At 34.9% G+C, this 13,730-nt stretch overlaps 1 protein-coding gene across 3 annotated transcripts in view; it reads right to left on the bottom strand.

Moving 5' to 3' along the window:
* Positions 1-13,730, bottom strand: part of LOC148939636 (cholinesterase-like) — a 107,301-nt gene that overhangs the window by 61,624 nt on the left and 31,947 nt on the right. For all 3 annotated transcript variants that reach the window (XM_089107175.1, XM_089107178.1, XM_089107176.1), the window contains 2 exons: positions 7,663-7,887; positions 4,114-4,258 (listed from right to left, as the gene is read on the bottom strand). In XM_089107175.1, coding sequence (XP_088963301.1) covers positions 4,114-4,258; positions 7,663-7,887 — 370 coding nt within the window. The remainder of the gene's footprint in view (positions 1-4,113; positions 4,259-7,662; positions 7,888-13,730) is intronic.

Below are 13,730 nucleotides of genomic sequence, written 5' to 3'. Positions count from 1 at the left end.
TGGGGACCGGTGGAGGGCCTTTGGGAGTTTGGGGGGCCTTTGAGGACCGGGGGCTTCCTTCGGGGTTGGGGTAGGAGGATTGGAACCCTTTGGGGTTGGGTTAGAGGAGCTCACAACACTGTTCAAATGAAACTGAATATTTATTTTTTTTGTTAATTTTTGTTTATTAATATAATGCATATATATACAATAACGTATTTAAATCTTCACTTTAGATTTCTTCTTCTTCGGTGTATAGGTATCTGACGTGAACCACTAGTGGTGGTAAATCATTTGGATTCACTCTAGACTGACCCTGATTCGTTAGCCTAACCAGAAAAGAAAAAGAACATTTTCGATTTCGAAACAATTTTATTGAATAATTACAACAACAATAACAATAATACAGAGCATGTACAATTACCGATACTGTTTATTGTCTTCAATATGTTTCACCAATGCACTTAAAGCACATTGAAGTCTATTCACATGCGCTATATCAACTTTAGCGGCGAAACATAATTGATCCTCCATTTTAAATTTGCTCAAGGATATCACATATCGTGCATATACTGCATCCCATTCCAGACAAAGCCGTGATCCTTTCGTGATTTCCACCGCAATGTTTGGTGCTCTTGTACTATTATCATAAACTCCACTATCAACTTCTAATAGGGTAAACATTCCACTCGTCATCGTCAACACACACAAATATATATCCAAATGAGTAAAGTCAAACTGTTCTCACTCCTTTGAATTCTTTTCACAGACTAATAAAACTCTAGCAAAAAACCCGTTCCTTATATTCCCACCACCGCTAATATGTAACCAGGCCTCTGATTGGCTGAGAAGGAGGATGTATCCGGCTTGCTTATTGGCTGAGAAGGAAACACGTGATCTAACTGTTTCCGGGAAAATCATAACATTTGGCTCGAGAGCAACAACAACAAATACTATTTCTGGACACCATGACATTCGCCTCGAGCATGTACATGACCAAAACAACAACAAATACTATTTCTGGATCATAGCATTCGCTGAGAGCGTGCACTTACAACAACAACAAATACTATTTCTGGACACCATGACATTCGCGATCGATTATGCAATCAAGTTTTCGGAAATTCACTTCCCCCTCGAGTCCTAGATCAATGACATTGCTCCCGTTAGAATTAAATGCGCATGTGCAACCTTCGCCCCGGAGCTATTACACATAGAAACATCAAATAAATCGACCTTGGAAAAAGAGGTCATTGAGCGATTACGTAATCTTTCTCCCTAGGGACTCTATGACCATATTTGGACCATAATCCACGTGGGGATCGTGGGAGTTTTAAAAAAAGTGTCCGGATAGGGATTCGAAGGGGTGGTGTAATCGTCGGAGTATAAGATAGCTCTCTACTGATGGGTGGTAACGAATGGGTTTTCTATTGATTTTTTGTTGTTCCTTATATTTTTTTTAGAGGTTAATTGACGTCACTTGTCGTATAAAAGGTTGTATAAGTTTGCTGTTAATCAATTCAAACAGTAAGATTTCAATTTCATTGTCCTTGGTATTTTAAAGGTCTCTGAATGTCGAATAGCCTACAAGAGCGGGGGGGTACTAAATCATTTTCTTAGAAAACTGACAAAAAAACGTATTTATGATAATATCATGACTAACGCTGATTCACACATTTAGCAATTTCAATTCTCTTCTTTAGAATATTAGCTGCGGTACAAAAGCTGTTAGGTTACATTTCCAGGAAAACTGATATCAGAATTAATCCTCAAAAAATAAGATCTATCGACCGCTCCAGCCGTTTTCTTCACTTTTAATTGGTTTTCAAAACATTTTGTCTTTTTTCCGAGTGTGTTATATCCTCTCCTTTAAAATGTACGTTATACATCGTTGTACGTTGTAAATTGTACTTTAAATTTTCACAAAATCAAAAAAAAATAATCTGAAAACATACATAATTATATTCATTATTAAAGAAAAAAATATTAAAATACAACGTAAAGAGGATTTAGACAAGAAAAAGGGATTAAAATAAATGATTAGAGCAGAAAAAAAATAAGAAAGTAATAAAAGTAAAAATGGTTAAAAGAAGAGAAATAATTAAAATAAATAGTTGAACTAAAAAAAAATGATTCGTACATTCGAACTACAATCAGGAATTAATCATCATTCTCAATTATTTATTTATTTATTAATTGAATTCATCTACAAAAACTTGAAAAAGACAGAGCAAAATATGAGAAAAAAAAGAAAAGAAAACAATAGTACGAGACATATATCGACAAAACCAATAATAATCAAATAAGAACGTCAATTATAAATAAATCAAGGATAAAATAATAAGAAGAAGAAAATCAAAACGAAGCTAATCCAAGGACAAAATATGAACAAAATCAAACAAAGCTAAAGAAAATTCAAACATAAAACATCAACATATTCATACATAAATAATAATAAAAAAAAATCAACAGTACACGAAGCTCTTTGCACTAGAAGTGGGCCTAGCACATGACCAGCTACTTTTCTATTGTGTTTTCCAATAACTCGAGAGATAGCTATTTCTGGCTCTGCAATTTTGTATTTTTTTAACTATAGGTGAATTATTCCATGGCTCGTTGTTTTATGGACTTGGAATTGACCTCTGTACTGTCCATGCTTCAGTTAACTAGGTCAGTGGTTCCCTGATATATCTTTATAGCAAAGGTCAGCAAAGAGCCTACTCCTTGTTAGCCCCACCAGATCGTGGGCTGGAGCACAGGGGAAACCTAACGATGTGACCCCTAAGACGCGGATAAAACACCATTACAAACACTGTATAACATAGAAATATTTGGATTCCATAGAAAAGACGAAGGAAGTCATTCAAAGGAAAAACAGAAAAACGCAGTATGCATCATCTTACATCAACTTAGGCTTAATAATTCTAGCTGTGGACCTTTTTGAGAGCAATGATTACCCCCGAAAATAGCAGTATTCTTTCACTCCTGCAACAGTGGCGACAGCACTTGACAGCATGTGGGACATAGTGTCTCTTGCCGTGGACCTTCTTTGTATCAATTCTTGCACCAGAAATACTGGTATAGTCCATGAGCTATCGGAAATATTAATAGTTCAGACGTCCACTTCTGAGTTCAGTGGTGAGGTAAAATTAGAGGAGAGCCACAACAATAAAAAAACAGACAAAAATAAAATAATAACAAGCTAATTATCGTCTGTGTCAAAATAGGCATTTTCAACACAAAGGAAAAGAAAAAGGAACAGGCAGAGCAAGAAACCAAAGAAGTGGATATAAATATGAAGACAAGCTAAAAACAGGGAGATAAAGATACAGGTAAGCAATATCAAATTAAACTAAGAGAAATTCTTATTAAAAATAACTCAAAGGAAAACATTAAAACGTATTTTTAGTTGTCTGAGTTTTAGCGTTTCTTCTTGTTTTACCTATTTTGTTCCACTTTTTTGTGCTCTTGCAGCTTCTGTTTCTATTTATTTTTTGTTTCATCCGCAGGTAAGATACCTTGTTTTTTGCATGAAAAATATTCGTGTTATTATTCTCTTTTCTTGGCTTTTTCAATGGCGTTAGACCCACCGTTTTGCGAAATTTTTTCTTTTTTTCACGACTAGTCAATTCGGCTTCTTATTCTTTATTGGAATAGGGCGATTTTCGGTCGTTTTCAATTTTAAGTCCTAATACCAAAACAGCGCTGAAATTCAATGTCTAATAGCTTTTGGTGAGCTAATATGCTTCTCTATCAGAACAGTAAGGCCTAAGTAGCCAAAGTTCCTGCCCAGTGTCCAGAAAACGTGGCTACAGCATAACAGACTGCCTGAGGTACATTGATAAGGTAAATATGAGCGCAAGCTGCTTTTTATTCTTCGTAAAGTGACTTTTCTGACAGAAAGGGAGGGGGAGCTATCTTCCGATTTCTCTCGTTGACACTCATTTTTCATACAAAATCCCTGATCCGGAACACGCCGAACATAAACCTGCTTTTTATAAAGGCAATCCTGACCAAGGTCATATCCAGAATTTTTTTCAGGAGGGGGGGGTACGAAAAAAAAACTTAAAACGTCTAGCCCCACTCCCCCGGACACTGCCTTGATCCATACGTATTGAGTTGAAAGGCACTTACCAAATATATTTGTTCTATAGTTAAAGGAAACCACGACCAATCCATCAGCTGCTAAATCTTCCCCGGGGTAACGAGACACATCACCGTAAATAAATAACTGCCCTTCAATAAATACAACCACGGGATAGTTCCTCACTCCGGGTAGCTGTAAAAAGAGATTGTTTTCCTCAGAGGGGAATTCAGACAAAAGGATTGTTTAGTTGGTCTTCCAATTTCATTACACATACCCATTTCATAGCACATACCCTAATTCATTTACGGTTGTAAGTTAAACATGGTAGTTTTTTGCTAAGCCGCCATCCCACCTCCTGAATCAAGCGGTGAAGTCAGTGAGGCGATCATATGCCACTTCTCCAATTTATACGAATTCCAAAGACATTATATACATGGGCGCCCATATGGGGGGCAGGGGGATGCCCCCGGCCCCCCCTGACTGCATGATGCTTCCTTATTTTTATACTTTTGTTCTGAGATTTCTATTATATAGCATTAAAAGTGCAAATTAGATCAGGTTTGCCCCCCCCCTGGAATTCAGCTTATGGGCGCCCATGATTATATATAGTTAATATCCTGGCAAAAAAGCAAACAACTTCATTTTAGCCTACAATTTCAATTTTTCTGGAGGTCATACGATCCAATCTTCGACCTTTTTCGTACCCGCCTTTTTTCTGCATGAAGATTTAGTCAAAAAATATTTGCACGTGTCGTATGATCAAAAACGTTCTAACTGATACGGCCATGTTAATAAGTCTCAAAGATAATGCATTAGCCAAACTCGTGTTTGGGATAGAGAAGATTAACATTTCAGAGGACCGTTTCTTTTTCAGCCCAGTTTTGTACTTCCTCTACAGCGGTAGTTTTAAGGGGGAGCACAGAGGGTACTTGCCCCGGGCGCAAAAATTTTGGTGGCGCAAAATTTCCAATAAATATCTTAACGGCTATAATCATTTTGCCATTTTTGAAATTTTATTTTTATTGAAGTAAAGTAGAGGGCGCAGTTGGAACTCAATATAAGCAAATTGAATCCAAAATTTTATTTTTCCCGTATCTTCATTACACTTCCTATAAAACGAGATAATTAATAGTTTTGCAGAGGCTATAGTAAGAAAAGTAAGATTCAAATAAATGGAAAATTTTTAGCAGACCATAAATATAAGCAGTCCATACGTAGGAATGATACAAATGTTTCAGAATGTTTAAAAGTGCTTTCCAGAATTTTAGAGTGTTTCCCCAAGGGGAATGGGATTATTAAACTCATCCCATGGCTTTAGTACAAAATAAAAAAAGAAAAAAACAATATACAATCATGGTTGCGTTTTTACATAATTGCCTACCAGTTGCGACATGCGTCTTACCTGAGAACAAGTTCTGTAACACCCTTTTCGTAAAATTTCGCTGTCAATGATTTGAAATGAATTGTAACAGTTTCTTTGAGCACCTTGCTAGTTTGAAGGCACATCCCCCGAGCCACCTTTTCAATTCGATATGCCACATCCAAAACAAAATCACGACAATAAATCCTGGCAAATTCCCCTTAAAAATACAAACCGACATTCAACAGCCACAGATTTCGGCAACAGTATTTTGGGATCCAAAAATTTGGGAATGCTACTTGTCGATTTTATAGGGACAGGAACAAAAAATGGTTCAGATTCCTTCATAATATCCATGGAAAGCTATCCAAAACACAATAAGAGGCACATCGACTTCTACAGCTATTCTGATCCAAGGAAATGTCCGTCCCAGACACGCTCGTGTAGGCCAAAGTCTCTAAGTATATTAAATGGAACATTTTCGAACACCCATTATATAGCCCCTACTTAGCGTCGAGAGGCCTTGCTCTTTTCCCTGAACTAGTGGCTTGGGAGACAGCGCTTCTAAATCGACCCGGAACTCAAAGAAACCGCAACAACTTGCTTCAAATCATTGGCGGCGAAAATTTATGAAGGTCATTACTAAGATTGTTCGGTACTGTTCTATTAACTGTAAGCCAGAAACTAGTCAAACAGTAGCCAAACGTCTTTCCTTTATACAGGCTCTTTCAAAGGAGAATTGGGCTGCCAACAGTGGTTTCTCACTGCGTTTACAATATTCAACCTTTAGTTTTTTTGGGTTTAGGGGGAAAAAAGGTACCTAGGTTAGGTTACGTATTTATTATATGCTATACCTTACCACCACCACCCTAATGTGCAAATATATAGCCGAAATTTGTTTCTAAACTATTATATTTTCATCATATTTTTTTTATTTCATTAGCATTAACCAAACTTCACTTCTTGCGTGGATAACAGCTAATAGGATAGTGCCGATTGTTCACATATATGATACATGTCTCAAGTGTCAAGATGATTATGTGCAGATTGTTAGGAAGTGACTTATTTTATTCACCCGTCTTTCCTTTATAGCCAATCAGAGGTTGAAAAATAAGAGCTCTGATATGTTATTTATTATTAATTAACTCGTTTTTATTATTAATTATTACATCGTTTTCCTCAATTCGCCGACATTTTTCTTTCGTTTGTCACAATTTCAAGACTCAATAGCGAAACTGTAAGACAATTTGCCAGTGACTACGTTAACCTAAGTTGGAATCTTAAATATGACAACATTGTTAAGGCAGCGACATGGAACTTAGAAATCGAACTGGTTTCAATCAGTAGCCGAGAGGGCATATTCTCTAGAACTATGAAGTGCATAAATGTTCGCATAAGATTAAACATATAAAAATAATATATATATATATATATATATATATATATATATATATATATATATATATATATATATATATATATATATATATATATATATATATATATATATATTTATATATATATATATATATATATATATATATATATATATATATATATATATATATATATATATATATATATATACATATATATATATATAAATAATAATAAATATATATACGTATATACACACAATAATATAATATATAAATATAAAAAAAAAAATCTAAACTCCCCCCATTTTCAAAACCTACTAAAGAGTAGAATTTTTTTCTAGAATCCATCAAATAAATACGAGGGATGCAAAACGGATATGGCTTTACATAAATCGGTTTTTTTAACTCGTTTTCCTCAACTCACAGACTTTTTTTAACTTTTGCCTTTAAACTTAGATTGATTTAATATCTATACTGCGTAAAGCCGAATCTGTTTTCCGCCCCGTGATTTCACTTTATTTAATAAATTTTAAAACAAAAATATTTTCAACTTTTCAGTTCATTTTGATTTTTGTCTTCTAACTTCTAATAGTGTTTTTTATTTATTCGTTATTTTGTGTTATGTATTTATGAATGTTGTGTTGTAGAGCCTTGTTTGGCTTGTAATAAAACATATTATGTTATTTTAAAGAAAAATCATGGTGTGTAGCAGTTTTTTTTTCTTTTGTTGGGCAAGAAAAACAAATTAGGTTTTAGACTTCTCGGCATACCCCTTTAAGGGTAGTCTTAAAATCGCATACTTAATTGCCTGTATTTACATATCGTTCAGCTAGTATGGCAACCCATTTACCACTTACCTCTGGAATCCAGACGTTGACATACAAGCAATCTTCTTTAATTGCCTTTTCAACCCCGTTAACGGGCTGAGGACAGGCTGGCATAAACTTGGAAGCTGTCCAGGTAGTATTCTGATACGGAAGAGGTTCGGGAGGTCGGAACCGTCGTTCTCCAACTGGTTTTTTGGCGTAAGGTATTCCTAGAAAGCCATAAACGAAGCCACGCTTACTTGATGGGTATTTGACCTAGAAATATGTAAGTGAATAAATATTGACATAATTCCTCATTTCTGAGTGAATTTTCTTTAAAATGTTATTTTAATTTTATTTTCTTTTTTGGTGTTAGTTTTCTTTTTCCTTTTTTTATATTCACCTAGATTCTATATATAGGTTAGGATACTTCATTGAAGTACCCTCTTTAAGTGACAAAAAAATGGATGGGAGGTAGATCTGTCGCCCTTAGACCCCTTTGTTGGTTATAACATGACCCTGCACAATCCCTGGAAAGGGGCTTTATGTCGCGCCATTATGGTGTTGGAGCTATTATATAGATGTTAATTTAGTTTCCAGCCCAAATAATTCAAACGGTAGAGTGTTGGTCTTAGAATCAGAACACAAAAAAAAAAACGTTTAGGACAGATTATTTGGTTATTATAAGTTATTTTGGTTATTATATTATTTGGTTATTTTTTATTTTTATTATTTATTTATTATTTTTTATAAACAACTAGATTCTCCTCTATGAAAATATAAAGAGACCAAAATTCCTATTCCGACATTAGAACCTGTTCGGATATTTATAACAATGAAATCAGGGTTGCAGCAAGCTGGTAAAGAGCAAACCACGGCCCATACAACTAAAAGCTTAAAAGTGTGTTTGAAAAACCCTTCTGGCTTCTAAAATACGTATGTATTTTCTACAGTGTAGCAAACCCCGCGGGCTCTTACTTAACAAAATTGCAGATTTTTTAAGGTAAATTTTAAGAAGGTGAGAGGTAAAGCCTATATTTGATGCCCCAATTAAAAAAAAAAACCTTGTTAAATTCTAGTTTATTCGTCAAAGTCGAATAAAGATCTTTTTCTAAGGGTTATTGTTTCTATTCTAAAATAAAACAAAACCGGCGAAGTTTATTTTAATAAAACAAGGCTTTTCTAATGAAAGTAAAGAGCGAAGTTGAAACTTAAAACGAACAAAAATTACTGCTTCGCAGTTTATGCAATATATTTAAGAACTATAAAAAAAGAACTGTAAAAACTATATATAGGTGTTTTATACAGTGCTATTACAACTACTAACAACTCGTTGCAGCACCAAGGCACTTGAGGCCGACACAACAACACAAGCTCTTCCTCCATTCCAATCTATATAAAGTCTTCCTCTTTAAACCCTTCAAAGAAATTCCAATTTCCCTAAAATCCTTCCTTACGACCTCCTCCCACCCAAATTGGGGACGACATGCTTTTTGTTTAGCCCGAGATCTGTGTTTCACAACGTGGGGCACAGGTCCCAACGGTGGGGCATGACACTATTTTGGTGGGTCATGAGCAGGACTTGTACCCTTCGGCTGACTATACATTAGAACCTCAATATAAAGAAAGAATATTTTTCAGGTGAATGAAGTCATATTCATATGCAGTTAAGAGCAAAAAAGATGCATGATAGTATTGTAATGACCTCATACATTGTATAGAAGGAGTTATGTTTAGACAATTTTTTTTTTTTTTGTATAAAATATACCAAGAGGACCAACCGAAAAAGGTTGGCTACCAAGTTAATGGGCTTTTAAGCTTCCTTCAGGCAAATATACGAAATTTTGAATAACAAAATTTGAATATTATGAGGAGGCATCGGGATTTTACAAATGCTTAGCTGGGGTATGGACTAAAATTGGTTGGGAACCACTGACCTAGATGGTTGGCTGAAAAGGACGATCTTTGGCAATCAATCATCCTTTATCCGCTAAAGGTGTCTTGGCAATCTCAACTTTCTTCTTGCTATAGCCCTAGAAAGCAGGATAAAACACATTTTTCAGACAACTGGTCGAAATACAGTCAGTCAGACGGGTACCCAAAACAATGCGTGGACAATCCCTCTGGAAAATATCTAATATATCATCCTTCGTCAGAGCGCCAACGTTTCAGAACCATACTTGCCCTGGACCTTGGCTATTCTACTTTTAACATCTTTACGGTATCCACCATCTTTACTAATAATATTACCTAGATAAGCAACACTACCGACTTAATCGATCTTCTTGTTACCCAGCATAACCTTTTTCACATTCACTTATTCCCAGTCTAAGCGACTTAGTCTTCTTAATATTAATTTTCAAGACTATCCTTGCGCATTGAACTCTCAAAACATCCAAAAAATCATTAATTCTGCTAACATTTTCATTTAGGAAGCTCAAATAGGCAGCATAATCTAAGTCTACAAGAATTTTACTTTCCCATTTGATTTCATAATCCTCCAAAGCCTTTGCCTTTTCCTTAGGGCAAAGACCATCAAAATTACCCATATAAATAGGGATAGGACGTAACCCTGCTAAACTCCTGAATCGGTACGAAACCAGGTAATAACACCATTTACTACTTTAACCTTATCAATGTTATTCACCCACATGGTACTAATCACCTTAATGTGTTTATCTGGCATACCATACAAGGATAGGATCTTCGCTGAAGTTATTCTATCGTCCGAATCAAACATTTACTCATAATCTATAAAGCTAAGGACTAAAGGGGTCTAATAACTCAGGCACTTTTCAATTATTAATCTAAGAGTTGGTCGATGCATTCTCTACCCTTCCTAAAACCAAAATGTTGTTCAGTTAAAACTTTATCTACAGCATCTCTAAGCATGAAAAGTATCATTTCCTTCCTACAGAAACCAAGCTAGTGCCTCTATAATTGCTAAACTCACTCTTATCACCTTTCTTACAGAGGGGTTTAATCTTTCACTAAAATCGCTAGAAACTTACCCTTTTTAAGAATTATATCCATAATCTTTAGTAATTAAATCTCTAATTTCACAACCACCATATTAAAAAAAAAAATCATTTACCAGACTACAGAACCTGGGGCATTATTGTTTTTTTTATTTCTTTTAGTAATGTCTTAAATTCTTGCTCGCAAAATAAATCTTGATTCACTTCCGAACTGTCACAAACTTTTTTATTCTTTTCTTTATCATTTCAAGTAGCTTTATCACGGTTAAGCACATTCTCAAAATGTTCTGCTCATCTCTTTTTAACTCTTTCCTTATCGCTAATTGTGGCCCCGTTCCCATCTTTAGCTGGGACAATTCCAGATTGACTATTCCCTGTCAATTTCTTAACATGTCAATACAATATTTTACTATTATGCCGTTTGGCTGCATCTTCTAGATCTTCCATTATCTACTTAACTTAAATTCCTCTTATTTTCATATGATCTATTTCTCAAATTCTTCTTGTACAAGCCCCTCCTACTCTCTACTAAAATTAAAGCAGTTTCCCTAATATTCTTAGCTGTGTTTCTAACCAGCCACCCTAAGACACTACCAGCGACTTCAAAAACAATTTTCCTAATACCATTCCATCCATCCTTTATATTGTCCAATTCCAGACTCTTTAGTTTGATATTCAACTGTTTTTAGAAAGTTTCTCTTGACAAGACTTAGCCTAAGCAAGGCTAACACTTACTCTCCCAACCTAAGCAAGACTTAACAGCTTCCTTATTCATCATGAGGCCTGCTCCCTGCCTTTATACCCCATCCTTCCTTCCTGATTAAGAAATTTTATATTATCTATTTTCTCATTTCCTAGCCCTGGAAATTTAGTTTCTGAACCACTCAATAAGTTCAGTTGAAAACATCTGAATTCGCCAGTCAAAATGTCAATATGATTCTAAACATCAGTTTGTTTCTAAACACCATTAAATAAAAAAGCAATTTTTTAAAACTGAAAGTAGAGAGCGACATTAAAACTTAAAACGAACATAAATTATTCCGTATATGAAAGGGCCGGCCCCCTCCTCAATGCCTCACTCTTTACGCTAAAGTTTTTTATTGTTTAAAAAAAAAGTTGTGAGACGAGTCAAACTTTAGCGTAAAGAGCGAGGCGTTGAGGAGGGGACCGCCACTTTCATATACGGAATAATTTATGTTCGTTTTAAGTTTTAATGTCACTCCTTACTTTCAGTTAAAAAAAACATGTTTTTTAATTTAATTTCTGAACGTTTTTGAGTTAATGCAGCTTTGATTTGGGCTCACAGTACATGAAGAATTAAAACGAAATTTGCATAAAAATTTTACATTTTTTTGGCTAAATGGCTTTCTCGAAATTTTTTTCTGACATAACTTACGAATTAACTTACGTAAAAAACTTCTATATTCGTATGTTTTTTATTAAATATATTAGGGAGTTCGCCCCCTAGTCAATACCTCACTCTTTACGCTAAAATTCGAATTTTGTTCGAATCACAAACCCTGAATCACAAAGGCCGTTTAGTTAGAATAGATAGCTATTTTTAAAGTACCAAAAAAACTTTATCATAAAGAGCAAGGTATTGAATATGGGGCGAACCCCCTCATTTACGTAATAATTTCTGTTCGTTTTAATTTTTAATGTTGTTCCTTACTTTCAGTTGGAAAAAACTGTTTTTTTTTATTTAATTTCTGATCGTTTTTAAATAAAGCTGGGAAATCCGGTGCCTCCTTCATAGAAATGTCCCTTCCCCAAAGGAAACATCCTCCATGGAAAGATCCTCCCCCATAACCCCCTACTCCGACCCCCCGCCACCAGAAAAAATCCCTCCTGAAATCGTCTGCATACTTTCCATTAAACAATACTATATGTAAACAATGGGCAAAGTTCATAACTTGCAGCCCGTACCCCGGGAACTGTGGGGCATTAAGTTATCCTCAAAGACATATTTATTAGATTTTCGACTATGCTGGACTAAATGGATATCTCAAAATTTTGATTGAGTGACTTCGGGAGAAAAATGAGCGTGGGAGGGGGCCAAGTTGCCTTCCAATTTTTTTTGGTCACTTAAAAAAGGCACTAGAACTTTTAGTTTCCATTCGAATGAGCCCTCTAACGATATTCTAGTACTACTGGATCGATACAATCACCCCTGGAGAAAAAAAAAACAAAAAAAAAAAAAAATAAACACGCATCCGTGATCTTTCTTCTGGCAAAAAAAAAACACATTTTTGAAAATAGGAGCTTGAAACTTCTCTAATAGGGTTTTCAGATACGCTGAATCTGATGGTATGATTTTCATTAAAGTTTTATAAAAAAAAAATTTTTGGGGGGGGGGGTGTTTCCCCTTTTTTTTGAAAATAAGGCAAATTTTCTCAGGCCCGTAACTTTTGATGGGTGAACTTAATGAAACTTATATATTTGAAATCAGCATAAAAATCTGATTCTTTTGATGTACCTATTGGTATCAAAACTCTGTTTTTTAGAGTTTCAGTTACTATTGAACCGGGTCACTCCTTACTTACAGTTCGTTACCACGAACAGTTTAATCACATTCAAAGTTGTAATTTTCATATTACTTATTATGGAAAGAGTGACACTAGAAGATGACACTAGCTGGCAGTGGGCATCCCCTTGTCATTCCCATTTTGGTCGTACTCGGTAGGATATTTTTAACAAAAACAATCAGAAGTACTCAACCATAAACGCAGCCAACTTCCTCAACACATAAAGGCTTAAAAAAATTGGACCACATATTTTCAGCTGAATTCAGTAATTACGATTTAAAAGCTTATAAAATACCGTTTTGAAATACATTTGCGGTTTCAAACAGAAACTAAATATAAGACATTACTAAAAAGTTTTGACTCTTTTCAAGTGGATACTGCTAAGAAGCATGTAGATAGTTCGTTTTGTTACAGCAGTCAGTAGAAATCACGTACTTTAAAATGCCCGTTTCAACGTTTTCATCATCCCACCCCTCACAAAATTTTATAATATTACCTCTAAGAATCGAACTCGAGAGGATTAATATTAACAATTATTGTGTTTTGAAGGAAATAAATGACAAAGGACAGATCTACTTTTGGAGTCATTCAAATCTGACACGTGGGCAAAATTTAG

This window comes from Artemia sp. Qi Xiang Cuo, chromosome 21 (assembly GCF_049724085.1).
Source record: "Artemia sp. Qi Xiang Cuo chromosome 21, ASM4972408v1, whole genome shotgun sequence".
In the NCBI taxonomy this organism is placed as follows: Eukaryota; Metazoa; Arthropoda; class Branchiopoda; order Anostraca; family Artemiidae; genus Artemia; species Artemia sp. Qi Xiang Cuo.
The sequence above is the reverse complement of the archived record's forward strand: the minus strand, read 5'-3'. Positions and strand labels throughout refer to the sequence as shown.